Raw genomic sequence first — 19,285 nt, forward strand, 5'->3', positions numbered from 1 at the left:
GTTAGCACAGCTGATTTGAGAAAAACTCTTAATGTGAGCCCATCTTTCAAGTGCAAGGCTCGTTTGAGGGTGGCAACCAGAGTGTCCGAGATCCTGTCTCCCCTGCATCATTTGCCACCTTATTCTCCAGCCTTTCCCCGTGCAGGCCAGATGTTTCACAGCCAAGGGTCTTTGCAAATATCATTTTCTCAACCTCCGATGTCCATTACCTACTGATGGCTCACCCTGTGTGGCCACCACCCACGTTCCTGTGGTGTCTGGTCCAGGTGGATCCATCAGTCTTCATTCCATGAGAAGGATCATGACAGCTGTGGCCCAACACCTCCCTACCCCACACGCCCATTCTACAGGCAGGCAAACTAAGGCCCGGATGGGTGAGTGATCTGCCCATATTCACAGCACTGGTGAGCAGCCGGGGCTGGCCCATTGGCCTACACACTCACAACCCTGTCTTGAGCCCATGTGAAAGCTGGCACTCTATTTTTCTGGTGTCATGCCAGCTGCTCACATGCCTGTCCCTCACTCCTCACCCTACATCCACTTGTTCCAGGGTCTGGCTTGAAGTCAGCACTTTTGCCATGGGAACGCATGCCTTAGTTTATCCCACCTTCCCTGGGAAAAAGAGCTGGATAGACACACAGCATACCCACGTCTCGATGGCCTGGTGTGTAGGTGATGAGACACAGTTGTGTCAATACATTTGTGTTGTATATGCATCTGTGTGCAGGCAGTCACTCAAACTGGGACACTTTTGATCTAAATAAATACCAAACTGGATCCTTGGACAACTGGCAAAGCCAGAACTGTCAGATAAATGGTCCCCTTGGGCCTAGCCTTGTGGCAGAAGAGTCATATACCTAGCTTTGAATTCTGGCTCTGCTAATGGCCAGTAGTGACCTAGTGCAAGACCCTGCCCTTGTGGAGGAAGATGATCACAAGCCGGCCGCAAGGAAGTGCTTTCTGTGTGCCAGAAACTGTGCTCAGCACTCACTCTGGTAACTCAATTAATTCTCCCAACAACCTGATGTGTGTTACTTTTCTAAAATGCGATTATTATAATGTTATTTAACTTCTGAGGATATTGAGGCTCAGAGGAGTTAAGTAATTCCCCATATGTCAACACGGTTAGTAAATGGAGGAACTGAATTCCAGTCTTAGTCTGGAGTCTATATGCCAGGCTTCGACACCTCCTTACCTTTGAAAGAACTCACCTTAGAGGAGACCAGAGAATAGGAAAAGAGATGATGGAAGTAAAACAGTGCCTGGAACATGGTCTGCCACGTGGAGACGCTCACTGTTATTATTAGCATTTTTAAAGCCTGTCTGTGTTTGCCAGCTGTGTGCTGGTTCGGGTCTGGGCGGTGTGGATCAGCAGCAGGTCTTTGCCCAGAGACCTGGCCGAGATGGGCTAAGTGAAAAGTGGAGGACGCTGAGTCCATTCACTAAAATACATTCCTATCTGGTCACTGGCTGTTTGTTTCCAAGCAGGGGAGAAACCCTCGGTGCCTCTATTTTGTGCACACACTGCCCTCTGCCTTCAGCTCTGGATACTGCACTTTCCATCCTTGTGACTGGAGGAAAGACTTCCCTACAGCAGAGAGGCTGTGGGGTGACCCACGACAGGCTGTGCACCCCTCGCGGAGCTGCCAGTGGGAGGGGATGCTGTTTCACTCCCTGGCGTGCCCAGGCTGGCCCCAGCCTCTGTGTTGCCTGGGCCTGACTCCTGTCTCCTCTTCCTCTCCTCTCTGATCTCTCCTATTACAGGAAGGAGGAGGGGGCAGGGGCTCAGCTGCCGCTGCCTGAACCTCCACACCTCTAGTTAGAGAACCTGAGGACTTCAGACAACTTTTCCTGAAAATCTTGGTGCTGATCCAGAGGTCCTTGGAGTGAGGGCCCCCATGACTCAGCTGATACCCCTTTTTCCAAGCCCTGTCTGCACAGTGTGTAAACCCCTCCCTCCTCTGAGAACTCTTTCTTTCTCAGGCAGTAGATGATCCAGGAATGGAGGCACTGGCAAGGCACAACCAAGGGGCTCCATAGGAAGGAAAGCCTGAGAGCTGGGCACAATCTGGAAAGGCTTCCTGGAGGAGGAGGTAACAGGGAAGTGAATTGTTGGAGACAGAGAGCTTGTTAAAGACTGCTTAGGGCCCATTGGGCAGCTGCTCTGGGGTTTGGGCTGCCCTTTGCCAGCTGCTTCCAATCTCCCTCCCAGGGGCTCTGCCACTTCTGCCACCTATAGAGTGGCAACTACACAAAGGGCAATTGTTCTGCACTACCCCTCAGTCCTTACATTCACATTTGGCAAATGATTCCAGGAGCAGCAGAGACATTGAGGGTCTCTCCTCTCCTGCAGACCAGCTGCCATTGGCTTGTCCATCCCTCCTCCCTGATGGGTCGTCCATGTTGCATCCCCATTTAGTTGCAGACCCCTCTTAGGGAGCATGTCCCCGAAATCCCTCCTTGCTTCGAATCTGTCCATCTCCAGGAGAGACTCCAGATTATTTTTGCTGGAACTCCACATGCAGCCCCAGTTCCAGATGAAAGCTGCTCCCAGCTCAGGACCTGAGCCGCAGCCTGATGGATCCAGGACTGAAAGGGACCTTAGAAGTTCAGTGTGGAAGGACACGCACTTTGCATTTGGCGAGGTGTGGATCTGAAACCTTTTGTTGATTTGTTTCTTTTGCCAGTTATAACTGTGATGTGGGCAACTCAGTTTCTCTGCTCAATTTCTCTTTCCTCACTTGTAACATGGGAAAAACAAGAATATTTATCTGACAGGCTGATGTGAGGATGAAATGAGTTAAAGTGTGCAAAGAGCTTAGTGCAGTGACTAGTGTATAGCAAGCCCCATGTCACACCTGAGGCACACCTGCCTAGCTTCCGGCTCCATTCCAGTCCCATTGCATTCTCCTCCAGCCTCCCAGCCCACATCCATTTCCAGAAGGGTTTCTCCTGGCAGGGCTGCTGGTTCCTCTGAGCGTTCTCCTTGGCCCCCTGTTGTAACATGCAGCCCCCAGCCTTGCTCCACACTCCCCCTGTTCCTCTTCCCTGAAATGGGAGCCACCATGACCCAGGACCTGCTTTCACTGTCCTCACTTTGAGATGGTTTGCCCCCCCGATATGAGTCATTCTCCCCAACTCTTGGATCTGCAGGCTCCTGGCTTATTTCACAACCTGCCTCCTGAACCCACAGCTGTGTGTCCAACCTGGCAGCCAAGTATAAGGCCCTGCTTTCCTCAGTGGGGGCCCATGACACTGGGAAGATGGGGACTTGGTCTCCTGCTGTCAACATCTCCTGCCTCCTTTTCTGTAGGAGAGGGGGATAGAACTTTCCAAAAGGGCTGGCTGTGGTCTTGGCTCCAGATGGAGTAGCTCACTCTCTGACACCAAGGCTCAGGTGCCAGCCTCAAGCCTCCCTTAAGCCCCACCTGTCCAGGCCTTCTAATTCTATGGCAGGTCTGCATCCATGAAGGTGATGCTGAGGATCCCTCACCCCACAGCAGTGAGAGGTTTCCTGTATCCAGCAGGTCACCCATCCCTTCCACCTGCAGGCTGGGGATGCATGGATGAGCCTTTCATGGAGCTCTGGAGGGCTCAGCTCAGCCCCTGCCCCAGCCTTGGGTTCATCCTGCATTCTCTCTGTTTTTAGCCCTTGCCTCAGCAGCAACCTCTTCCTCCCACTGACGCAGCCTTTCCTAGCTCCTTTCTCTAAGGACTCTACTTCCATTTCTTCCTGATGTCCTACTTTTACCTTTTTTCCTCCCAATTTCCACATTGCCTATGGTGATCTGGGCCCCTGGTGCTTCTGCCCTGCCTGGTATCTCTCCCTTCTCCTATCACTTCTTAACGTCTTTCCGCAGAGCTCAGCAGGCTCAGCTATGATGACGGTCCAGGGAGGGAGGCTGGTCATTCTCTCCACACTGGAGAGAGTTGCCACCCAAGGCCTGGCTCACCACCCCAGCTCTCCCCAGGGGCGGTGTGGAGCTGGGCTTCTCCTTCCTGTTTGGACGGATGGTGTGTTGCTCTGATGATGGGAGATAGAGAGCATGTCATTAGTGATGATGTGGCTTAATTACAGCCCACTGCACAGCCGGCTTGTTTGCTCTGCAAATGGGCAGAGGGAGAGGTGGATCAAGCACCAAACTTCACAGTGAAGATCAAAAGATTAAGGCATTTCCCCCCAGCCTCCCTGTCCTCTTTCAAAGATGAATCCTGTAATAAAGGGGGTTGGGGTCTCAGAAAGTATAAATTTCTTCCTGAAGTGGCTGGAGGTGGAGGGGGTCTGAGGGAAGGAGATGGATTAAATAGTGTCGAGACGGGGGCCTAGTGGAATGTTGTAATGAACAAATGGAAGAAATGTGTCCTTCCCAGGGCAAGACGGTGCTTGTCTTCACATACTTGTGTGCATTAGAGCTGAGAAAACCTCCCTGTGATGACCGGGTAGGTGGTGGGTAGAGTCATAAAGAGTTCAGAGAGCTTTTCTTTAAGAAAAAAAAGGAGAGAAAGAGAACTAAATACAGTAAAGGGCTAAGGGCCTGTTCCATCATAAAAGCTCTGGGCCCGGCAGGGAGAGAACTAAGAACGGAGGAGCTTGGAGAGACACAAGCCAGGAGGTGCTGAAGACAAAGGAGACTCGGGCGGGAACAATGAACACTGGCCTGCAGATCCTCAAGCCAGAGAAAAGCTCGGTGGGGCAGAGTTCCTGGTGGACAAACCCTGGGGGTGCCAGTGAGCGGGGAGCTGGGGTACCGCCACTTTTCCCCAGGGGTCAGAGAGGAAACACCCTGGGAACTGGCAGACAGAGCTCAGGCAGCACTGGAGAGGGAGGTGAGAGCTTGGGGAAGCCAGGAGACTCCCACGATCCTTTGTGCAAGGGGACAGTTCTGACCAGAGGCTCCAACTCGCCCATGGAACGTGAGCCTATCCCTGAGGCTTAGGTGAGCTACCAAGGTGGCCCTGGAGGGACGTGCAGGTTGTGTCCAGCACTATCTCGGTGAGGGGGAAGTGGAGGCTGAAATTCAGCCATGCACCCTGGCAGCGGGCTGCATCTGCCAAGAGGAAGGGGCGCCTTTTTCTGATTGGCATAGAGGCGCTGTATGGGCCCTACAACCACTTGGCTAAACTGCTCTGATATTTCTTTCTCCAGGCAGGAAGGGTGGGGCGTGCCCCTCCCAAGTTGGGCTGCAGCAGAGAGGAGGGAGACGCTCATGCGGGAAAGAAGTGGGGAAGGCCCTAGACTCAGAGAAGTGTGTCTGCAGAGACGCGGCTCCCCCACGTTGACCCCGAGAGGGACAGGTAGAAAGTTTCATGAGACTAGCAGTGATAAGGAAATAAACATCCTCTGCTAAGTTTTAATAAATAGAGGCTTACTGCACAATGTGCTCTACACTAATGTGACACCAAGAAATGGGAATTTTGACCATGCTGACTGCCCGCCTGGGATTTCACTCAGCACAGTGCCTTTAAGAGAATAGGCTCTGAGTGAGAGGGACTGGAATTAAAGTGAAATCGATGCCATCCAGCTACCCGTTTTCTCCTCATAATCTGAGGAATTCGCATTAACGAGAGTGCGTGTGAAGGGAAAAGCGGGTCTAGTAGGGATGGAGACAGACCAGGGATTGCTTGAGTGTTTAAGTTTTACTGACTTGGTAGACATGACTTCAGAGATCCTTGGGGATCACTCAGAGTCTGGTATTTAGAACTCTGCAATATGGTGGGTGAGGTTCTGGTGATCAAACATCCAGGTTTTTCCAGAACGGTCCAGAACTTTCCAGAACTTCTGTACCACTGACAGAGATTCTGGAAAATGCCTCACCCCTGGGAAAACTGGGATAGTTGAGTACTGTACAAAACAGTATCTAGATACTCCCTATCATCTTGCCTGGGGTGCTTTCCCTTTTCTTCTGTGCCCAGAGGTTCCTCCTCCCCTCTCACCAATACAGAACTTTCTGCTTCACTCTTCACACCCACTCAGACTTGGCCCCCTGCCACATATAGAGCCTGGGATTGCAGCAGTGGGCTCTGCCCATGTCTCTGGTGTATAACCCATCCATCATCAGACTCCTGGCACAGAAAATTTCATGTCAGAAAGTGAAGGGTTTTGGGAGATGGATGGGGAAAAAGCAGATGAACGCTGTTGTCTGGGCTAGCTAACTTTGGAGTAGGATGAAAAAATAGGCTCCTTTCAAACTGGTTCAGACAGGCAGAGGGTGTTAGGATTCTGCACTGAGCTTATTTTCAAAGGGAAATCGGAGAACTCAGTTTCAGGCTCTTTCCAATGCTAAGGTGCTGTGGTTTGTCCCCAAGTCTTGTCTCCGCAAAATTAGCTCAAGAATCTTTTAAGCTTCTTTCTTCCTTTTTTTTTTTTTTTTTTTTTTGAGATGGAGTTCTGAGCTTGTTCCCCAGCCTGGAGTGCAATGGCATAATCTCAGCTCACTGCAACCTCTGCCTCCTAGGTTCACACGATTCTCCTATCTCAGCCTCCCAAGTAGCTGGGATTACAGGCATGTGCCACCATGTCCAGCTAATTTTTATATTTTTAGTAGAGACGGGAGTTCATCATGTTGGCCAGGGTGGTCTTGAACTCCTGACCTCAAGTGATCCACCTGCCTCGGCCACCCAAAGTGTTAGGATTACAGGCATGAGCCACTGTGCCTGGCCTTCTTTCTGTTTTCTTTAATGACCTTGATCTATAGAATCTGGACCCCTAAACTGTTGTTCTGTGCCCAGAAGCAGTCAAAGGCCATAGGGCTAGAGAAAAATACCTTCATTATTCGTCTTCAAACTACAGACACAGTGGTTATGGCCATGGGATTTTTCATGGAGCCGCTCACCCTCCGGTGAGTTGTGCTCTGCAGAACGGGATTCTTATCCTCCAGGAAGATGGTGAGAGATTATGGCACAATTGACTCAGCTTCCGTGGCATTCCTGGGGTACCTGTGTCTTCCATAGCTCTCCTCTTGCAACACAGAGCCTATTCCTTAACCTACAGCTCTGGCCCTGTGAAACTGCTTCCCCTCAGGACCCTTGCATGATTCCACACTGTCTGCAGGGAGAAGAGAATTGTCTGGGCCCACGTGAGCCATCTCTGCCTCCACCTCTGCTTCCCAAGTTGAATCTTCTACAATCTGCCTGGGCCTCTCACTGTCTCAGGGAAGCCCATGCACCTGCCCAGTTTGGCCAGTCTTCCAGTTCCCAACCCCTCCCTCAGAGAGCCCAACCTCTCTTTTATTCTATTCGTCCTTTTCTTTTTAATTCAAGGATAGAGAAGATTTAGTGTAAGCCAAAAGCAGATTTTCATGTACTTTTAAAATTCTCTTTTTTTTGGATCAGAATTTCAATAAACAGCTTGTCCGAGTTACTTGTTGAAGCACATAATCCAATGCAGGCATGCAGAATTAAAACTACAGCAATAGCAACAGCAAAACAACTTTCATGTATTTATATTGTTTCTCCTCCAGTTCAATAAACTTCTTAAAAGAGAAAAAGAGTGTCTCAGACATCTCCCTCTGTCTAGCACAGAGCTGAAAACACAGGAAATGCCCAGTTTTATACGTATTGAATGAACTAATCTCTTCAGGTCTTGGGACACTCATTAGTCCAATGAACTCAAAGACCAGGGTGTGGTGTGTGATGACTGATTAAAGGGCATCTGACACAGTGAAGGTTGGAACTGCTAGGGATCTGACTGCATAGACTAAAGACAATTCCCTGCAATTAAGCTCCCTAGGAACCAATGAGGAGGGTTGCTTCTGTGTGGCCACAATCACAACACTGTTGTCAGGAAATTCTGCTCTGCCTCTACCTCTTCCTTCTCCTTCACAGCCAACCCGCCACCATCGTCATTACTGCCACTGTCAGTAACCCTTATTGGCCAGCCTCCTGCACAGGGCCTAGCCTATGGAAGCACCATTTATAATGAATACAAAGGGTGCCAGGACCCCTAGCCCTTGTCCTGGCCCTCCCAGCCCATCACTGCAGAGTGTGGATGGACCCTGTTCACTCTGCTGCATTTCTCTGGGCACCTGGACGTCTGCTTTGTGTTTACCCTGAGTCTTCTCCAGCCTCAAAGATTGAGCCTCATGCCTTTCCTGCTTTGTAAATGCTTTTTTGTTGAAGTTCCTATCAGACTGGGGCTCACAGTCAGCCAGGCAGTGGTGGCTCAAAGACTCAGCTGTCCAGAGCTATGTTTATTTCCCCCTTGGAGCTGGACAATGAAGGACCAGCTGCTGGGGATTCTGGAATAAAACAACCACTCATGAAAGCAAGCCTCTTGCTTCCTTCTGCCCATCCTTGCTGTGACTGAGTTTCTCTCTGAACCTAAAGTGAGCAGCTACCCCTTTGCAAGCCCCTAGTTTGGCAACAACCTCCCCTTCTCCTCATGTCACCCTTGAATCGAAAACATAACAGAAACTTAGGCACGAGGGCCCCAGCTACAACTACACGCTTGCCACATGCACCACAATGTCTTTGCATCTTTGCCGCTAACTTCCATCTCTCCCCCTCCATTGCATAAGGCGATGGTCAGGAACATGGACTTTGAAACCGGACACATTTGAATTCCAGGCCCGGCTCTGACTTACTAGTTGAGTGAGTTGGGTAAGTTCCTCTGTTTCTGTAAATGAAGTTAGTTAATGAGGGTTAAGTGAGACGTCCCATGTAGTGCTTGGCACAATGCCTGTCACGTGTGAACAGTAAGTGTTAAGTCTTTCTGTTACTACCATCACTATTACACAACAATGTTACTGCCTCTATCACTACTACTACCATAAGGAATACTTCGAGCCCCCGTACCTCTGAGCCACTACTTGGAGCCAGCGCCTGTAATGGGCGCTATTGGGAATATAAACCTGGCTTCTGGAAATTCCCCAAAAACCCTAATCAAAACGAGCCACTCCTCAGTGAACCTCTGATCCACGGTTCATAATGCTCTTCTGTTATTCCAGAGCTTTGGCTGGAGATCAAGTTCTTTATGTAGATTCCTCTCATTGGTCTGCAGGCTTCTTGGGGGCTGGGGCTGTAGGACAGTCACCCCCAGATCAAGGAACTCACACTGTTTGTTGACTTGCACACACCAGCACAGGAAGGAGGCAAACACAGCATCTGGCAGCACCTCTGCTGCTGCCCTCGCAACCTTCGAAAGCCACAAGCAACCCCTTCAATTACATGTGCCTGTGCTCTAGGACTAGGCCCTGCCAGGAGGGCCTGGAGACAGGGTCCCTGGGGAAGGACCTCCCGCTGTTGCCTCAGGGGCTGAGAGGAAAACACCCTGTGAAGGGGAAGGTCTTAGGGGTGGGTTCCAGGACTAAGCTCCACCCAACTGCCCAGCTCAGCTTCTCCTTTTTCCTCTCCAACAGTGGGAGCGGTTGTCTTCTGCCCTCAGATGGACCCAAACAGGGCAAGCGTCCCCAGTTTAGTTATAGGAGGTGGTCAGAGTCTTGCATGAGGGCAGCTGCCAGATACCTAGTTTCTAATTTTTTTTTTTTTTTTTTCGAGATGGAGTTGCCCAGGCTGGAGTGCAGTGGCACAATCTCGGCTCACTGCAACTTCCACCTCCTGGGTTCAAGCGTTTTTCCTGCCTCCGCCTCCTGAGTAGCTGGAACTACAGGCATGTACCACCATGCTCAGCTAATTTTTGTATTTTTAGTAAGGATGGGGTTTCACCATGTTAGCCAGGCTGGTCTCAAACTCCCGACCTCAGGCAATCCACCCACCTCAGCCTCCCAAACAGCTGGGATTACAGGTGTAAGCCACCATGTTTGTCCCCCAAAATATTTTTTTTTGAGCTGGAATCTCACTCTGTAGCCCAGGCTGGAGGGCAGTGGCATGATCTCGGCTCACTGCAACCTCCGCCTCCTGGGTTCAAGGGATTCTCTTGCCTCAGCCTCCTGAGTAGATGGGACTACAGGCATGTGCCACCATGCCCAACTGATTTTTGTATTTTTTAGTAGAGATGGGGTTTCACCATGTTGGTCAGGCTGGTCTCAAACTCCTGACCTTGTGATTAGTCCACCTCGGCCTGCCAAAGTGCTAGGATTACAGGCATGAGCCACCAACCCACACTACCTGAGCTATAAAGGGCTGATACTTCCTGTTCCAAAATTGAGTGCTCCCTGAAGTTGCCGGGAAACCGGCAGAGCAGCCTACCCTGGACCTGGGAGTGAAACTCACGGGGTCCTGTTTTTTGGTGACTTCAGCCATGGGGTGTTTCCCCAGGGAGTGCAGGGGCTAATGTCCCAGCTCCTGCCTGACCTCCTAGAGTAGGACAGTTAATCTTATCCAGGAGAGAAAGTCCAGCTGGGGGAGATGCAGCTGGCTGGAAAGGTTCTCACTGCGGAAAAGGCAATGTCAAGGTTACCACCGCCCAGGCCCTGCCCGACACAGAAGACCCCAGTCAGTATCCCTGCTAGGGTGCCATGCAGATGCGCCATGATTATTCACCCACCCTTCCTGGGGTCCACTTCACTGCTGGACAGCCATGGTCCTTAGCATGGCCTAGGGTCAGATCCTGGAGCTTCTTACTCAGATCCTGATCTTTGAGGACACCTTTCCAAAAAGAATCATCTTTCCATGTCTTCTTTTCCCTGTTGTAAAAGAAATCCCAGCTTCCGCACAAAACCCTATAGTAGGGAGATGGTTTCTTTGGGAAGAAACCTGGGTTTTTTTCAGGTGAGCTTCCTCTGGGGAAAGCCAGGCATTTCCCCTGCTCCTTGCTGACAGATAAGCAAGAAGGAGGTAGCACTGGAAAAATAAAGCTAAGAGATCTCGTCAGGGGATAACTTTTCAGGTCCCTTATTAGGGAGCACAGATAAACTCCAAATTAGACCACTCCAGTCTGCAAGGGCAGCATATTCCACTTGCTATCAGAAGAGCTTTGTTGCTGCAAAGGGCTTGGAGATCTCTGTTCTACCAATTGCCCATAGCCCCTGGCCCTTCAGCAGGTGAAAGGAGATAGAGGAGAGACGCCTTTTTCCGGTGTCCTGGGCTCAACCGGGATAAAAGGAGGCAGTAGTCCTGGTGTCCCATCAGTGTGTTCTCTACCCCTTGGCAACGGCTCTCCTCCAGCTCTGTCAACGCCACCTTTCCCACCATGAGTCGGCAACTGAACGTCAAGTCCGGTGGTGACAAGGGCAACTTCAGCGTGCATTCGGCAGTGGTGCCGAGGAAAGCTGTGGGCAGCCTGGCCTCTCACTCTGCAGCTGGCAGAGGGGCTGGAGCTGCCTTCGGCAGTCGGAGCCTCTACAGCCTCGGAGGGAATCGGTGTATTTCTTTCAGTGTGGCTGGTGGTGGCGTTCGGGCTGGAGGTTATGGCTTCAGGCCTGGCTCTGGGTATGGAGCGGGCCGGGCCAGCGGCTTTGCAGGCAGCATGTTTGGCAGTGTGGGCCTGGGGCCTGCATGTCCATCTGTGTGCCCACCCGGGGGCATCCACCAGGTCACCATCAACAAGAGCCTCCTGGCCCCCCTCAACGTGGAGCTGGACCCCGAGATCCAGAAGGTGCGCGCCCAGGAACGGGAACAGATCAAGGCACTGAATGACAAGTTTGCTTCCTTCATCGACAAGGTGGGTTTCACAGGAGGAGGATGAGGCAGGCGCTTGAGGCCTGAGCAGTTTTCCTGCTGCCTGGGCATGGACTGGGCACTGTGGCTGGAAAGGTGCAGCTGGGCTCGGGGAGGGCTTCTTCATCATTAGGGAAGGAGAGCAGGTCTGTGAAGCACAGAGAACGGAGGAATACATGAATGTATTGGCTTCTTTGGGGATTTCACAGAGAAGGATGGGAAGCTAGGTAAAGAGCAGCCCTTCCTTAACAAAAAAGTGATTGGTTTCTTGAGGACAGCTGGATCTTCGAAGAACATGAAAGACTAATAGAATCCAGCACTGTTCCAAATGGAAAGGCTCATGGTACAGGAAGAGACACTTAGTTGAGACATAAGGAAGGAAATGGCTTGGGACCAGGGCCAAGCAATAGAAGAAAGCTGTGAAAGCTGTGGAATTTCCTTGAGTGAGGCTTCAGAGATTGCTTGTCAAGAAGGCTAGGAAATGAGCACTTGGAAAGGGTCTAGTCTGTGTGGAATGGCCAGGGTGGAGAGTCAAGACATGAGGAAAATGACTTTACAACCGTCTGTGGCAAAACCTGGGGAGTTAATGGTGTGTGTCCACGGGGCATGATTGCACCCACATGTGGTTCCAGGTGTCTGTTGATTTGGGTTCCAGGTGCGGTTCCTGGAGCAGCAGAACCAGGTGCTGGAGACCAAGTGGGAGCTGTTGCAGCAGCTGGACCTGAGCAACTGCAGGAAGAACCTGGAGCCCATCTTTGAGGGCTACATCAGCAACCTGCGGAAGCGGCTGGAGATGCTGTCAGGGGACAGGGTGAGGCTGGACTCGGAGCTGAGGAGCATGAGGGACCTGGTGGAGGACTACAAGAAGAGGTGAGCAGGCCCCACCCAAGGGTCACAGACCATGTTCCCCATGGCTCTGGGCTCACCTGATCTCTGTGCCATTAATTTTTAGGAGTTGGGAGGGTGGTATGATCCAGGGTCAGGAGCTCACATTCCCTTCTCTGGCTGGGGGGAAGGGCCTACCTTGTTTGATGATAACTTCCTGCCTGATTGATAGAAAGGAGTTCCTGTGTTCCTTGACCCACTGAAAGTTTCAGTTGCTGGTGTGGGGGGCCCAATAGGCACCTGGGTGTTTTGCTAACATGCAAAGGGTGGGAAGCAAGTGAGGCCGCTCAGGGGCATCTTACTCCTGTCACTAGCCTCTTACTGCTCAGGCCCTGCAGAGACTGTGCATCCCAAAAGTTTGCCTGGCCAGCAGGAAGAGAAAGTTCCTTGGCTAAGGGGGCTGAGGCCATCTTCTCTCCCTGCCGGCAGATACGAGGTGGAGATTAATCAGCGCACAGCAGCAGAGAATGAGTTTGTGGTGCTCAAGAAGGTAAGGGAAGGAAAAGCCTCTTTAGCCTGACCTCTCGCACCCCCATCCTAACAACTCAGGACTTCAGCCCAGGCATCTGGGGAGGGACTGGTGCCTGGTGAGGATGGAGTCATAGTCCTGGTCTCCAGTGAGTTGGAGAGGAGAGACACACACTTGGGAAATGGAAAGAGATAGACAGAGGATTCTGGTCTGGGAACTGTGAAACTCTGGTCCAGCTCAGCCTTGCTGTGTGACCTGAGAAAACCCACTACCCCTCTGGGCCTTGTTTTCTCCAGGCATAACAAGAGCAGCCCCATCCTCCTTTCCCTATTCCCAAAGCTTCAGGGAGTCTGGGAGGAAACTGATATTGAGTGAGCTTTCCTTTGTGGGTAGAAAGCAGGAAATCAGGGGGCTTTGGGGCAGGGGTTGGGCAGGGCAGCTATGGGATGAGGGTTGCGTCCACCAATGACTTTGGGGCCTCTTGGCAGGATGCGGATGCAGCCTATGCAGTCAAGGTGGAGCTTCAGGCCAAAGTGGACTCTCTGGAGAAAGACATCAAGTTCCTCAAGTGTCTGTACGATGCGGTGAGGACACTCCTGTCCCCCCACCCTCACCCCACCTCCTTCCCAACTCTTCCAGGGAAATGCCAACAGGAGAGGCTTAGGATCAACACAATGAAAGATGTTTTCATGGAAAGGTACAAAATCCTGCGCCAGAAGACTGTGGAAGGGCAGGATGCTGGTCCCTGGAGGCCATACACGCAGGAGGAAATTGATCCAGAACACAATAGTGGCCTTGCCCACAGGCAGGAAAAGATGGCCCAGTGAGGTCCTACTAAAGCACAGACCCTTGCATCTGTGAAATTGTGGAAAATACATTCTTCACCCACGTGGATGTGCCAGAGGGTGCCTGCCGCATGCAGGCTTCCTGCTGCTGTGAGCTGCTCTCCCTCAGCCCTGCAGACACATCCCAGAGGGCGCTTCTTCCCCCTACTTCGGCGCTGTGGCTCCTAGCAGCCTATGGGGCCAGGAACCATGGGCCCAGAAGACTGAGGGGGCAGAGGAGGGAAGCCAGGGGGGTTCTGATTCTGTCCTTCTCTCTCCTTGCAGGAGATCGCTCAGATCCAGACTCACGCCAGTGAGACCTCCGTAATCCTGTCCATGGACAACAGCCGGGACCTGGACCTGGACAGTATCCTTGCCGAGGTCCGCATGCATTATGAGGAGATCGCCCTGAAGAGCAAGGCCGAGGCTGAGGCCCTGTACCAGACCAAGGTAGGCACTGAATGGGTTTCCTCCTGCAGCGGCCCCTTGCTTCCTGGGAAAGGTCACCTCCGCAGTGAATGTGCGGGATACCTTTATGGGCATGCAGAATGAAAGAATGGTTCCCACCAAGGGTTCAAGGGCAAAATGAATTCTCAGTACAGCTTGTTATCAAAAATGAATCGTGAAACTGGTGTGTATTGCATATATGCAACAGAGAGGACCCCTCACTTCTTTCCTCCATCCAAGAGCTGCCTGTCTCTCTCTGTTGCATGTGAAAGAAGTGAGGTGGCAAAACAAATGCACTTATAGGAATGGGGACATGTTGCCACAGGGCAGAGGGAGAGTCACAGACTTGGGGGTGGGTAGCCATGGGTGGATTGTGGGGGGGCGAGCGGGAGAAGGAGAAGCCTGTAGCTCTTTCCTGATCCCTACGGGAAGACTTCCAAAAGGAAGTGGAAGGCCAGAAATGCTCTAAGTAACGGAGCTATGCCTTGGGCAAACTGATTTGGGGCATCAGGAAGAAAACCCCTCACCTGGGCACCCAGGCCCCTGCTCCAGTGCTTCTCTTTAGCTCCATTGAATCCCACTCACAGCCAGGGTGGCAGGGGTGGCTTATGCACAGGACCCTTCCCCAGTGCCCTTGTCTCATCGCCAACTTCCTGTCTCTGGGAAACCAGATCCAGGAGCTGCAGCTGGCGGCCAGTCGGCACGGTGATGACCTGAAACACACCAGGAGCGAGATGGCGGAGCTGAATCGGCTCATCCAGAGGATCCGGTGTGAGATCGGGAATGTGAAGAGGCAGGTGGGCAGCAGCCCCGCGGAGATTGCTCTGGGATGTGGAAATGGGGCCTGCCCTTTGGGAATAAGGAAATCTCCCCTGCCGGGCTGAGGGGTCCCTGGGCCACCCACAGTGCCCCTTTCCCACCCTGCCTCAGTCCCCTGCCATCAGAGCTGGCACTCCACCAGAACTGGGAGGAGCCTCAAGCCTGTTTCTCTGACTCCCCAGTTTGCAGATAAAGCAACTGGACTGGGAAGAGGAAGAGACTTGCCCAGGGTCCCCAGCTGGTAATAATAGAGCTAGGATTAGAACCCAGGTTCCTCTTCTGCAGACTTTTTCTGTGTCCAGCGAACCTGCCCCATGTCCCCTTCAGGTGTCCCCACTGAGGGCAGACCCTCTGCCTCCTCCTCCCACTAGACACGGAACATATGTGGGGCACAGGGGGTAGGCATCAGGTGCCTCTGTGGCCGCACCAGGTTCCTGCCCTCAGAGGGGCATGGTCTGGCAACCGAGGGACACAGCCGCTGACGAAGCTCTCCAGGGTTCCCTTGCTCTGTGCCACGGTGCTACTTCCATGCTAGTCAGTGGGTGGGGATGTCTTACCTGACAGCAGCAAATCTTAAACACTGCGTCAGTGGGGATATGATTTTGGAGGCTCAAGGATCCTTCTGTGACCTCTTTGAGAACCAGGTCCACTCTGCTAGCGATAAAATTGCCCAGCAGAAAGATCTCAGCCTGTTCTCCTTCCGGCGCCCCTACAACCCTCCATGCTCTGTGGGGCAACACAGGGACAGCTCTGCCACTCTGCATTTGGCCAGTTCACAAATTCCATGAGCACAGTTCCTCCTGCTCTGTTAGCACCAGGCATCTCAATGCCCCCAGACATTCATCAGAGTCCGGCTTCTGAGGCTGTGCCTATAATTTAGGGCCTTACTTCCTGCTCTAAGGGAAGGCTAGATGTGGTATCCTTCAGGCAGACCTGCCCCACAGAGTGCTGGAGTCCAGAAACACTCATCTGGATGCTAACAGATTGGAAGGATCCCACCAGGGAGAGATCCTGCAGCAGGAATCTGATCGCAATGGGACCTTGGCATACTGTCTCATCCTTGAAGCCATCCTAGCTGGGGGATCGGGCATGATTTTCCTGGACCTGGAGTATTTTGAATCTGTAGATGCTGATGGCCTCCAGCCTCAGGCACTACCTAACTTTTCAAACATGGCATTTCTTCCTGACCTCCTGAAATGCAACCACTTCACAGCTCCATGTGACGGCACTTCGATATTCCTCTGCAATAGAAAATAGAAGAGACAAAGTTCTGGTATTGGCTTTGCAGCTTTTACTCCTTGTCACCTAGGGCCCCATCTGCAAAATGAGGGCATTGTTCCATTTAACGGGTGTGATCCAAACGTCATTTTCTATTCCGATGGTCTCTCTGCTCTTTGCCATTCAGTGCACCAGCCTGGAAACAACCATTGCCGACGCCGAGCAGCGGGGGGACTGCGCCCTGAAGGATGCCCGGGCCAAGTTGGACGAGCTGGAGGGTGCCCTGCACCAGGCTAAGGAGGAGCTGGCGCGGATGCTGCGCGAGTACCAGGAGCTCATGAGCCTGAAGCTGGCCCTGGATGTGGAGATCGCCACCTACCGCAAACTGCTGGAGGGCGAGGAGTGCAGGTGGGCGGGGCGGAGGGGAAAGGGTGAGAAGGGGCTGGGGGTGGCTCCTGCCTGGCTGAGGGGCCACAAAGAGAACAACAGGGTTCGCGCCAATACAAGCAAGGGACGTGGCGATTATCCTGGACTCAGAGGCAGCTTCCTGCAAGGGAAAGTCAGATGTGACCCACAGGCGGCCGCGTGCTGCTGTGAAGAGAACCGGGGGCTCAGACAGACCTGGGGCGAATTATCGGCTTGACCTCAAGCTAGTGGTGTGGTTCCCATAAATCATCTAATATCTCCAGGCCTCTTGTTTTCTCATGTATAAGATGAAAGTGATAGTGTCAGTCTCATGCTGTTATGAGTTTAAATGATGCACATATAAAAGCAGGAGCCCGTTAAGGTTTAGTGGAATCTGGACACTGAGTTTTTATCTTCCTCTAACTTTCTGTCTTACAGGATGTCTGGTGAGAATCCATCCTCTGTGAGCATCTGTGAGTATTCCTGAGAGACACATTGGGTTGGGAAAGCTGGGGACCCTGAGACAAAGTGATGTCACCTCCATTTACTGTCTCACCCCACGCAGAAGCTTGTGTTACTATCTTGGGAAGGTTCTTGGGCTTCAAAGAAAAGTACTCCTTTTTCACCCTATGAAATGGTGACTGAGGTCATGCCCACCCTTTTCCCTTCCTGTCTCTCCCCTGGGGTGTTGTCATTTGGAGAAAGGGTTGGGGACGTGGATTTTCCTAGAATTTCCAGGAGGGCGTGGACTGTATCTATCCTATGGGATCTTCGCCTCACACCAAGTCCTCCTAATAAGAGTCTCTCAATTCATCTCTGTAGTGCTTCTGGACTACTAAGGGTCATTCTGCAGATTAAATAGGGTGTTGTTGTAGAGAAGCCTTTGGGGGCAGCTGTTACCATTGCTGTTACCTGCTGATTGACGCTGGTCCTCTCCCCTGCTCTCGGCCCCTCCTCCTCAGCCATCATCAGCAGCAACAGCTACACCTACCACCACCCCAGCTCTGCAGGTGCTGACCTCAAGGCCAGCGCTGTGGCAGGCAGCTCTGGTGGCACCCGGAGCGGGCAGACCAAGACCAAAGGGGCACGAGGGGGAGACCTCAAGGAATCCCAGGGCAAGAGCACCCCAGCCAGCACCGCTGCCAGGAAAACCACCCGCTAGATCCATGGGCTCACCCACTTCAGCACCTGGAAGAAGAGGTGACTTTAGCACCCCACAAAGGTGTCTGCCACACCCGAATCCTCAGCCCCCAAGTCTTAAAACTGTCTGTAGTACACTCAACTGTCTGCGTCGTGGTTTAGCTTTTGACTTTCAAGCTCTGATGGATACGGTCACCTGGCCTGTTTCCTTAGGTCCCATGTCGACTTACGACTTCTCATTTTCCTTGCTGCCTTCGGCTGGCAGGAGGCTTTGGAGGCACAAGCCATTATAACCTTCTTGGCCCTAAGGAAGCTGTGATCATCCCTAGAGAGAGGGTAGGAGCAAGAGAGGACAGGGGAGGGGCTAGTTTCTTCTGCGCTTAGGCCAAGTTAGCTGTTGTCTGAGAGGTTTTACAACCCCTGCCAGCATGGCGGGGTGAACATGAGACCTGCAACCAGGTGGTGAGAAGTTAGACAGCCTTTACTCGCTCCACCACAAACAACTTGGCAGGACAACGCCAATAAGTAGGACAGGGTGTGTACCTTTGCAGACCACCAGCCGTACTCATCTCCGCAAAGCCAAGTGAAGGAGAAGTAGGGATTCTCTGCCAGTCTGTTTCACCCACCCACCTCCTTTATTATCAGCAATAGCTACCATCATTTGTCAAGCACCTACTAGATGCCAGGCACCCTCCATGCATTGCCTCTAATTCTCATCCAGTCCTGCAAAGAAGATGCGATCAGCATCCTGGGAACAGACTGGGACCCTGATCCTGAGAGGCTGCAGAACTGGCCCCAGTCACCCACCTATGCGCCAGAGTCGGGCCTGGCTGACTCCAGGGCCTATGCTCTTTCCATGGCATGTCACTGTCTCTTTAACAAAGGAACTATCAAAGTCACCGTTCTTTTTGATGAGGGCAGTGTAATTACATTACCTTTTGTCAGGACTGTGGGTATGTGATTTGTCTTCAGCCCTCTCACTGGGGCTGTGTCCTATGTGGCCTCTGACTCTCAATTTCTGGTGCCATGAGCGGAGCTCAGTGAGCAGAGTGTGCTCTTCTGTCTCTGGGTGGTACTGCCTAGTCCGGACATTGTGGCTCATGGTGTACATATTCCTAAGAATGGTGGCAACTAGTTTCTCTTTTGCTTGGATTAAAGACTCTGAATTTCTGCTGTATATTCAATAAACTGTCCTTGAGTGGTGTCAGAGGTACACTTCTGTCGGCCTGTCAATCTCTCTGAATGTTCCACCCTCCAGTGATGATGTGCCACTCTCCATTTCACCCCTGCATGTGTGCAGGACTCTTGCTGGGAAGCTGCAGGCCAACCCAGATGAGGCTGCTCTGGAAGCAGTCTCAGGCTGCTGGAAGAGGCAGACACACACTCATGCAAATCAGGCAAGGGCAGCCTAGGGCAGCAACACTGAGAAGTGACCAGAATGGAGAGGCTAAGCAAGGAAGCCTTCCTGGAGGAGGAGAGTTTAATCAAATAACCAGAAAGATGGCTTCTGGAGAGAGAATTT

At 52.1% G+C, this 19,285-nt stretch overlaps 1 protein-coding gene across 2 annotated transcripts in view; it reads left to right on the plus strand.

Annotated features, from left to right (window-relative positions):
• The window catches only part of KRT74 (keratin 74), a 32,191-nt gene extending 12,906 nt beyond the window's left edge, over positions 1–19,285 (plus strand). Inside the window, exons 1-9 of one of the 2 annotated variants that reach the window (XM_032293165.1) lie at positions 11,022–11,560; positions 12,212–12,426; positions 12,871–12,931; positions 13,399–13,494; positions 14,020–14,184; positions 14,853–14,978; positions 16,406–16,626; positions 17,062–17,096; positions 17,586–19,285. In XM_032293165.1, coding sequence (XP_032149056.1) covers positions 11,090–11,560; positions 12,212–12,426; positions 12,871–12,931; positions 13,399–13,494; positions 14,020–14,184; positions 14,853–14,978; positions 16,406–16,626; positions 17,062–17,096; positions 17,586–17,785 — 1,590 coding nt within the window. In that variant the 5' untranslated portion in view covers positions 11,022–11,089 and the 3' untranslated portion in view covers positions 17,786–19,285. Of the gene's footprint in view, positions 1–11,021; positions 11,561–12,211; positions 12,427–12,870; positions 12,932–13,398; positions 13,495–14,019; positions 14,185–14,852; positions 14,979–16,405; positions 16,627–17,061; positions 17,097–17,585 lie in introns of those variants that run through there. The other variant, XM_032293157.1, reaches the window with a different exon arrangement.

The sequence above is a fragment of the Sapajus apella genome, unplaced genomic scaffold (assembly GCF_009761245.1).
Source record: "Sapajus apella isolate SASKATOON/1434 unplaced genomic scaffold, GSC_monkey_1.0 scaffold2, whole genome shotgun sequence".
Lineage (NCBI taxonomy): Eukaryota > Metazoa > Chordata > Mammalia > Primates > Cebidae > Sapajus > Sapajus apella.